Source organism: Trachemys scripta, chromosome 8, assembly GCF_013100865.1.
Source record: "Trachemys scripta elegans isolate TJP31775 chromosome 8, CAS_Tse_1.0, whole genome shotgun sequence".
In the NCBI taxonomy this organism is placed as follows: domain Eukaryota; kingdom Metazoa; phylum Chordata; order Testudines; family Emydidae; genus Trachemys; species Trachemys scripta.
This window is the reverse complement of record NC_048305.1, coordinates 97,244,958-97,255,072: the sequence shown is the minus strand read 5'-3', so window position 1 is coordinate 97,255,072 and position 10,115 is coordinate 97,244,958. Positions and strand designations below refer to the sequence as shown.

Sequence of the window (10,115 nt, the reverse complement as noted above, 5' to 3'; positions counted from 1 at the left end):
ATGCCGCCCGCGGAGCGGGAGAAAGGGGGGCGGCGGCGCAGCGGCTCTCCGGCCCGGCCGCCGCCCCAGCCCGGGGCCGGGACAGGGACAGGGCCGGGCGGCAGCCGGCCGCAGCCCCCCATCGCCGCCACGGGCCGGCGCTCGTGCCGGGTGCCCAAGTGCGCGCGCTGCAGGAACCACGGCGTGGTGTCCGGCCTGAAGGGCCACAAGCGGCTGTGCCGGTGGCGGGACTGCGCGTGCGCCGGCTGCCGCCTGGTGCTGGAGCGGCAGCGCGTGACGGCCGCGCAGGTGGCTCTGCGGAGGCAGCAGCGCGCCGGGCAGGTGAGCGCGGGGCAGCGCCGCTCGGGCAGGGCGGCAGTGGCGGAGGGTAGAGTCCGAGTGCGGGGGGGACAAATCGCCCGCCTGGTGAGATAAATCTTATATTAAGAGTTGCTCTATTAAAGGACTCAGGCGAGCTGGGTTCTGTGCCTGGCTTAGCCACGGGCTCGGTGTGCCTCAGTTTCCCTATCTGTAAAATGGGGGTAAGGGTACTGCCCGCCTCTGTAAAGTGGTTTGAGCTCTCTGGATGAAAAGCACTAGAGCTAGCATTACAGTATCAGTAGCTCTACCCCTGTCCCTTACTTGTTTTATTTTAGTACAGCCTTGCACTTGGGGCCTTGGCTGAAGTTTTAGTACATTTTAGAATGAGGAGAGAGGTTAACAAACATTTTATTGTATTTGTTAAATATGCCTGCAAATTTGAAAACTGGATAAATGCTCAACATATAATGCACTACTTAGGCTCCAAATCCATATGTAGCTACCTAAATAAGTAGCCAGGTTTTCACATGCCAAACACCTACCAACTCCACTGACTTCAGTAGGTGTTCAGCACTCTTGATAACAGAGCCACGTATTTAGGTGCCCAAATATGGATGTCAGAACTTAACTATATTATGAAATATTTAGCTTTTACATAGCACTTTTTATCAGTAGATCACAAAGGGATTTACAAAGGAGGTAAGTATCATTATCTTTCCCTTTGGCTTTTGTTCTTAAACATCTTGGTTTAGGTATTTCTTACTATGTAATTGCTTTACTTAAGCTTCAAGAAAATAGAGCTCTGGGTAAAGCTCGAAAGTTTGTCTCCGTTACCAACAGAAGTTGGTCTAATAAAAGATATTACTTCACCTATCTTGTCTCAGGGCATTTAATATGAGCTGTAGGATCAGGACCCTTTAATGCTGCTGTGTCTATGCACTAATAGTACTATTTTTGTATTATTTCTGTAGAATTAGACTGCAGCCCCAAACAATTCTGGGTTGAAGTCTCAGTTCCTCTGTAATTATCCTAGTATTAAAGGACTGAGGGAAGTCCAATAGGCTAGCCTGACAAGCGTTTTCCAAAAGAATCTGCTATCCTATAGGAAAAGGAAATGGAGATTGTGATGTTCTGAACACTAGAAAAGGTTCAGAAAAGGGCAACTAAAATGATTAAGGGTTTGGAACGGGTCCCATATGAGGAGAGATTAAAGAGGCTAGGACTCTTCAGCTTGGAAAAGAGGAGACTAAGGGGGGATATGATAGAGGTATATAAAATCATGAGTGATGTGGAGAAAGTGGATAAGGAAAAGTTATTTACTTATTCCTATAAATACAAGAACTAGGGGTCATCAAATGAAATTAATAGGCAGCAGGTTTAAAACAAATACAAGGAAGTTCTTCTTCACGCAGCGCACAGTCAACTTGTGGAACGCCTTACCTGAGGAGGTTGTGAAGGCTAGGACTATAACAGAGTTTAAAAGAGAACTGGATAAATTCATGGTGGTTAAGTCCATTAATGGCTATTAGCCAGGACGGGTAAGGAATGGTGTCCCCAGCCTCTGTCTGTCAGAGGGTGGAGATGGATGGCAGGAGAGAGATCACTTGATCATTGCCTGTTAGGTTCACTCCCTCTGGGGCACCTGGCATTGGCCACTGTCGGTAGACAGGATACTGGGCTAGATGGACCTTTGGTCTGACCTGGTACGGCCTTTCTTATGTTCTTACGTAACAATCTCCTGTTGGATAAAATCATGGTGCAGTAGCATGTCTGCTTTTTTTTTTTTTTTTCAGAATCCTGTTGTAATTCCTCAGTGGTGTAAAAGAAGATGGAGTAACTGACAAAAGTTATTTCCCTTTCTTAAATTGGCAACAAAATGAGTGTTTATTCAGGTAGCTAGATTAAGTTTCCAAATCCCTAACAAGAATTACATTTAAAAAGTTTGAATATGTACTCAGTATTCACAAAATAGGATGCTAACATTTGTCTTCATTTTGAGTGATATTTTCCTCCGTCCTTCAAAATACTTTCAATATTCTTGCTATACTAACTTTAGTAGCATCTTAGTAATGAAAATATAAGCCCCCAATCGACATTTAAAACTTAGTTCAACATGGCTATGATGCTTAGTGGTGTGAAAAAATCCACACTGCTGACTGAAGTAGCTATCCCAATCTAGCCTCTGCTGTAGACATAGCTAGGTTGATGGAAGAATGTTTCCATCAACCTAGGTACAATCACTAGTGGTGCTGTAGTTCCTACAGTCATGGAAAAACCCCTTCCATTGCTGTAGTCTGTGTCTGCAGTAGGGGGTGCGCAGTATAGCTACAATGGTGTAGCCATGTCACTGTGGTGCCCATAGTATAGACGTGGCCTAAAATGGATTGCGTGGTTTATCTTATTTTCTCTTTCCATAACCCTGCACAGGTTAAGAAAGATGAAGATGAACATTCTCTGCTATCAACCAGTTGCAGATTAAACTATCAGCACTATCCCAAGAATACCAGCACCTGGGCCAAAAGCATACTGGCAGGTAAGGATCTGTTTATCTATAGCCTCAACTTGGCAAGATACTTATGCCTCCTTTTGGGACACTGTCCATCCCAAAATAGCCTTTGTAACAGTTGGCCTTTGGAATTTCCAAGAAGGATGCTCTCTGTCTCAAGGTAGAGTACATCCCATATGTCAGTTGAGGATCAGATTTAAGCTAAAATTAAATGCGTAACTATTAAACCAAAACAAGTGCCCTGTCCAGTTTAAACTGATGCAAATATGTGTAGACAAGGCCAAAAGTGCAATATTTTGACGGCATGGGCAATTAACCATTAGAACAGACTAGCAAGGGGTGTCATGGATTCAATCATTTGAAATCTTTAAATCAAGACTGAATGCCTCTCTAAAAAGATATGCCCGAGTTCAACCACATTGTACTTGGGCTTGAGAAAGGAATTATTAGGTGAAATTCTATGGCCTGTGTTATGCAGGTCAGATTAGAATATCATAATGGTCCCTTTTAGTCTTAATGTGTGTGAATTAAATGGAGATTAGGCATAGAGCTGGGTGAAATTCTAAAAAATTCTTCATAGAAAAACAAGGTTTTTTCAGCGCCCCAAACTATCCAATTGACAGGATGCATTGTATTTGTTTTTATTTTTTTGGACCAAGACAACATTTCATTTAGACTTCATTTAGAAAAAGTAGAAATGTTTTGTTTCAACTCTGATTTGCAATAGCATTCCCATTCAAATTTGGCCAATTAAAAAACAAAAACAAAACAACTCACCACCAAAAAATGGGAAGACACCTGAAATAGCTGCACTGAAATGAAAAAACTTGGGGGGAAAAAAGTTTTGATCAATTCAAAACAATTTGAGTTTTTGATTTAATGAAAAAACTCAAATTGTTTTGATTTGAATTGGATTGGATTTCTTTGGGGGATTCATTCAGCCCCTGAACTGAAAAATCCATTATTTTCTCATTTTTACTTAGGAAGAAACTTTTCCTTTTGGGCATGTTATTCTATAATTGTCTTCTGAAGCAGATGGTCCTGGGCACTGTAAAAGACAGGATACCAGACTATACAGAGCACTGGTCTGATCCATTATGATAATTCCTGTGTTCCTAAAATATTGGCAGTGATGGACGTAGTAGGGCCACTGGCAAGAAGCTATGATACCTGCATTGACTTGAGTGGGAATGCTCAGGCCCTATGTTTGTAAAGCCACTTGTACATTTTATAGCACTGAATAGTTATTTAAATTTTAATCATAATGCAAAAAGTATAGTTCCACTTAAACATAAAATCCTAGCCTTGCTAGTAAAATTTTTGCAAACACGGGACAAGGATCATGACTTACGAGGAGAGGCTGAGGGAACTGGGCTTATTTAGTCTGCAGAAGAGAAGAATGAGGGGGGGATTTGATAGCAGCCTTCAATTACCTGAAGTGGGGTTCTGAAGAGGATGGCGCTAGGCTGTTCTCAGTGGTGGCACATGACAGAACAAGAAGCAATGGTCTCAAATTGCAGTGGGGGAGATCTAGGTTGGATATTAGGAAAAACTATTTCACTAGGAGGGTGATGAAGCACTAGAATGGGTTACCTCAGAAGGTGGTGAAATCTCCATCTGTAGAGGTTTTTAAGGCCTGGCTTGACAAAGCCCTGGCTGGGATGCTTTAGTTGGGATTGGTCCTTTTTTGAGCAGGGGGTTGGACTGCATGACCTCCTGAAGTTTCTTCCAACCCTAATTTTCTATGATTCTATGACTGCAAATGATCAAAAATATGTTTCCACTTTCTAATTTTCATCTTTGTTAGATAGTCCAGACTAGTCTGAGGGTTAGACAGGTTATTCCTTACATGATTCATGTAAGAATGAAGTGAAATCTATAAGTGACTGTTTTTTAAATTAATAAAACCTTTCAACAAATATTTCTAGGAGGCACTAAAATAATATTGTCCATTCAGATAAGTTCTTAGTTTATAGGACAGCAAGGTGTACCAGACAGAGCACTGGATTGGGAATTAGGAGCCTGGGCAAGTTACTTTCCTGCTCTGCATTTCCCCTCCCGTCCTTTGTCTGACTTGCCTAGTTAGACTGTAAACTCTTCCAGGCAGGGTCCAGGGATGTCTGTTACTACATGTTTGCACAGCATCTAGCACAAAGGGGCTCTGATCTTAGCTAGGACCTACAGTACACTACAGTAATGTACAAATAATTGATTATGATAATAATAAAGAGTGCTAAAGAAAGCTTTTCATTTGTTCTCCTAGGGTATAAACCTCCTTCACAGGAGAGCCGACTCCTCTTTTCTAACCTGAGTGAGAGAATGAGGAAACGAAGAACATTTGCAGATAAAGAGCTGGAATGCATAATGCTGGAGAGAGAACTTAGGCAGAGAGAACTAAAGGACTTGGCTCTAGCTCAAGGTCTACAAAAACCAAATGAAGACTTTTTACCAGGCACAGAAACAAACCCATTTAGGATTGGACACAGCCAGCTTTGTGACTCAACATATTTTAACCACGATTTGATAAATGTTTGGTTTCCTTTGATACATTCAAGCACAACGCTTTATCAGACTAGAGATTTTTTCCTGCCAAATGTAACTACTTTTACATCAGACCAAATCGAAAGCAACCTTTTACAAAAATATACCTTTACTAAGTATGCAGAGAAATATGCACAAGTGTGTAAGGAGCTGGCTCAGGCCAATATTTTATCCAAAGAACTTGGCTCCTTTCAGAGCGATTTGAGATCGAAGGCAACAAAAACACAAGGAAGTTTTGAAAAAGTTAAAGAACGTTTTGTATCCAACCAGAAGCAGGACATTGGCTCAGAAGTTTTTATCTTACAAAATGATCCTTCCATACCAGAAAAGCAGCAAGTGAGCCAACATGAGAAAAATAAGTGTTCTCTGGCAAAGGAGAACCTCAGACACGAATGCTATTCGGAAATGAAAATTAAAAATCAGAGCTTGTCATTTTCAGTGGAATCCTTGTTAAAAGTCTAAACAGGTATTTAGGGCCCAGTTCTACTACTTTGGAATTCAATGACAAAATCTTACTGACTCAATGTATCAACTGTGTGCCTGATTCTCTAACCTTTTCTCACATGGGTAGGCCCATTGACTTGAGTCTGATCATCATGCTCCCAATGAAGTCAATGCAAAACATCCGGTCTTTAGTGGGAGTTGGTTCATGCCCCCAAATGGGACTACTTGTGAGAGTAAGGAATACTTGAGGGAGTAGCAAGGTTAGGCTCAGTGTTGAAGATAGTGTTTTTCTTTACTCCCAGCACTCTGATAGTAATCTATGTAGTATTATTTTAATAGTCTGTTATTCTAACAATGTATGTTGTCAGTATTTTAAATAAAGAAATTAAAACTACAACTATTTTATATACAATCAAAAATATATAGAACTACTGTAGATTTTTTAACTTAAACTAAACATGTATTTGGGGGTGGTGGGTGATATTTTGGCTTTTTTTTTTTTTAAATTACTTGTTAGTGCATGTTTTAATTTGCAAGACAATGTAAATGGGTGTGTTTGCATACTGAATAAAAATGATAAGATGTCATTTTGTGGCAATGGAAAACCAGTTTATTTGAATAAAATGGGCTTAATTGATACAAAGTCTTAATTTGCTGATGTAATATGATACAAGGGCACATTTTTACACCATTGTTCAAGATATTAGGCCTCATTCAGTTGTCACATTGATATAAGCCAAGACTAATTCCAATGAAGCCTAATCTAAAGTCCATTGAAAAGACTCCCATTGATTTTTAGTGAGCTTAAACGACCAGTGAATCAAACCCTAAAATGCATATCTCCCCCCCCCCCCCCCCCCAAATAAAAAGAGTCCAGCACTTGCTCTGTTTTCAGCATACCTAATGGAATATTCAAGCAAACAAAATAATGTAATCATATTTAATATGTACACTCTGGCTTGACTATACAAGACAGATTCTGGGCCGCATCCTCAGCTGGTATGCACACAGATGAAATCTCTTAAGATTCTAATAGCAGCCTAGTAGATATTCACAGGCAGAATTTGGTCCCAAACTGGAGGGAGTATGCTACAGGGTGATGTGCCCTTGGGGAAAGGAAAAGACTTGCCAGTCACTTCAAAGATCCATGCTCACTCCTCACATAGGGCCACATTATGCCAGTGATTAACTAGAACTTCCACTAGCAGGTAATAGGGAGCTCTGCTTAAAAAATGACTTGTATCCAAATGGATTTTTAGGGACAGGGATTCAAGCATTACACGTGTGAGAATCTCATTCAATTAACAAGAAAACGAGCTTTTGCGGGGTAGCTTGAGGGGGGAGCTTGCCCTTGTATTGACTGGGTTATTCCTGTTCTTTGCACAGTTGAGTGCATCTACCGTAGAAAGATTGGTTTTCCCTTCCCCTACATCATCATTGGAGCTGCACTGCTGGTGGAAAAAAAGACATGATTTTCCTGGTGAAGACAAGGACCATAAGAGCTTTGGTTTCCAGGGCAGTGATGTTTTACATGAATTTAAAATTAACCTACAAAAATAAATTATATAAAGTGTTTGATGAGAACGACATTAGGGCCAAGTTTCTCTCCCCAGTGCTTGCCTGAGCAGCTTGTCTTGACACCAGGGAATCCATTGAATCCTCCCACTAAGCCACATAGTGGCAATGGAGTCAATCTGCTATTCCCCCTACCAAGCAGGGCTGAAGGACTACAGGAATAATGTAATATCTGGTAGTCTAGCCCAAAGGAAAAGCTCAGATGGGGTTCTTGTGGCAGTGACCTCTGCACACCCCTTGCATGACCTCCCCAAGTTCTGCTCCCCATTTTGTGTCGCAGTGGTGGATTAATTCTGTGGTAAGAACAGGGGTTCTCTCTAGCAGAACAGACCCTTCCCATATGTAATGAGAAATCTTGTATTTGAACACCAACGAGCCCCTGAGTAAAGCAGCAAAATTCAAAGGTTTATTTTGTCAAGATCTCACTCCAAGATCAGGAAGTTCTCTTTTTTTTAAGCAGGATAGTTAATAGAACACAGGCAGGGTTTCTGGAATACAGTAGCAATAGTAAGAACCCAACAAAGATACGAGTGACTATATTGGATACAAATGGCCCAGTTTTACACCATCGTTCAAACACATTATATTATGCCACTTATAAACACACTCAAATCTGTTAACAGATTTCAGTGGTCCCCTGTCAGACCTATCTGAAGTCCTATTGATTTCAATAGGATTTATGCACCCACAGGGTTTACAGAATCAGGCCCAAAATGTTATATGTTTGACTATGATATATCTTATTAGGTGCTGATAATTTTACATTTATTGGCCCCAATTCTAAGTTATTGGCCCTGATTCTAACTCTGCCAAAACTCCCACGGATCTTTGGGGAGGGGCCATCTCTTTGATGTGTTTATACAGTGCCTAACACAGTGGGGCTCTGAGCGATGACAGTGGTTCCTTCGTGCTATCACAATATCAGTTAATAATATTAAAAAAACAACCAACATCACCAGATGTGGAGATGCAGAAAATTCTGAACACTTGCACAATACACAGTGAAACTCTAGTTGTAATCATAGCTTGGTTGACAATGTGACCCAGAGCACCAATTGTTATCTAATGCAATGGAGAAGATAAATGTGAGTAGCAGCACCCTCTGAAATATTGTGAATAAATATACGAGAAGGCCATCCCTGGGTTCAGACAAGTCATTTAGTACATCTGAAATTGAAAGCAATTCCATTTGTTTTCAAAAAGATGAGAAGATTTTGACTCCATGCTATTATACAGTCTGGACCTCGTACTCACTTATCATTTGTATTATGGTAGTGCCAAGAGACTCCTATCAGGATGCAGGCTGCATAGTGGTGGGCAGTATACTAGTATACTAAAGGACAGTCCCTGCTCCCAAAAGCACACAGTTTAGATTAAATAATGTCTAATGATAAGTATTCTCTTAACTTTTCATAGTTATGCAGCTATGTTTGTATCCTTACAAAATGTTTTTTCAATAATGAAATATTAAGTTCTGATCTTTATCATGAAAGATCCATCTAAAACATTGGAGTAAAATTCAGGATTGAAAAATTTACCCTTTATTCTTAATCTTACAAAAATCCCATTGACAGAGGACTTTCTCAGTTAAGGATCACAAATTTTAGCCCACCATTCTCAAAGTCACTGTTCAATTACTTAATATAGGCTGGACCTAGACGTCTGACTATGCAGCACAAAGAGGCTGGTAGAGCCATGCTTTGTGTACATTCTGGTTGATATACATTCAGGTTTTTTAATTGAAGTGTTCATCCATTAAGTAAGTTTAAGTTGATTAAAAGCTCAGGAGTATTTTGTCAAATTTTCCAAGCCCATTGAATTGAGTTAAAAATGTAATCAACTTAAAACAAATAGAACAAAACATTCATCTAATCTGTCAGTTTCAAGTTGACTGTAAAGAAAACACTATTCTTGTGACCCATGACCTTGATGCTTATGTTATAATACAAAGTCCCCCATCATAGAAATGGAACACAAAACCTTTCACAATTCATTTCTTCCCCACTTATGCAGCCAGTGTGGGCCATATCGGAGACTGTGTGTGTGTGAGAGAGATTTTATTTATATAGGAATTTTATAGTGCACATCACCATAGTATTTGAGTAGTAATCTGATGAAGACTAGGATCACAACTGATAAGGACCATATGCTTTTCAGTAAATGTATACAAGGGCATGGATCTGTAGAAATCTTCTACAAGAATTAACTAAGTTAATGCACATAACATGCCATCTGGGCAGGAGAGAATATTTGTGGTATATAGTAACTGGCAGTAGAGCTGCTAAAAAAACAAAACAAAAAAACCAACAGGGATATCTTGCTAGGACAGATCCATAGCACTGCAGTACATATGGTAGCATATGAAACGAGGGGCAAAGGCATTTGTAAATATGCAGTGAGCTATTTTTTTAAACCTCTTTCAATTTGACGTGGAACTCATGCACTCCTGCCCTTTGCAGATGGCACTGGTATACTTAGAAATCACTAAGGCCTCAATCCAGCAAACCAATTAATCGTGTCAACTCAGAAGCCCATGAGCAGTCCCATTGATTTCAATGGGATTATCTGTATGCTTAAATGCCTTGCTTGATCAAAGTCTAAAAATCAGTAATGTTATTGTGTACAAAGATTCAGGCTTTTGCTGAGGGCATGGTACTACTACTCATATCAGCAATAACTTAGCAGCCATTTCTGCACTAAGTTATTGTTTTGGAACAGTGGTTTTTATCATGTGTTCCATGGACCCCTG

The 10,115-nt window shown here is 40.3% G+C and overlaps 1 protein-coding gene across 1 annotated transcript; it reads left to right on the top strand.

Annotated features, from left to right (window-relative positions):
* LOC117882116 (doublesex- and mab-3-related transcription factor 2-like) lies at positions 1-6,430 on the top strand. The gene is made up of 3 exons (XM_034780099.1): positions 1-321; positions 2,728-2,833; positions 5,070-6,430. Exons 1-3 carry the CDS (start codon positions 1-3, stop codon positions 5,807-5,809), a joined length of 1,167 nt encoding a protein of 388 aa, XP_034635990.1. The 3' UTR covers positions 5,810-6,430.
* Positions 6,431-10,115: the final 3,685 nt, after the last annotated feature.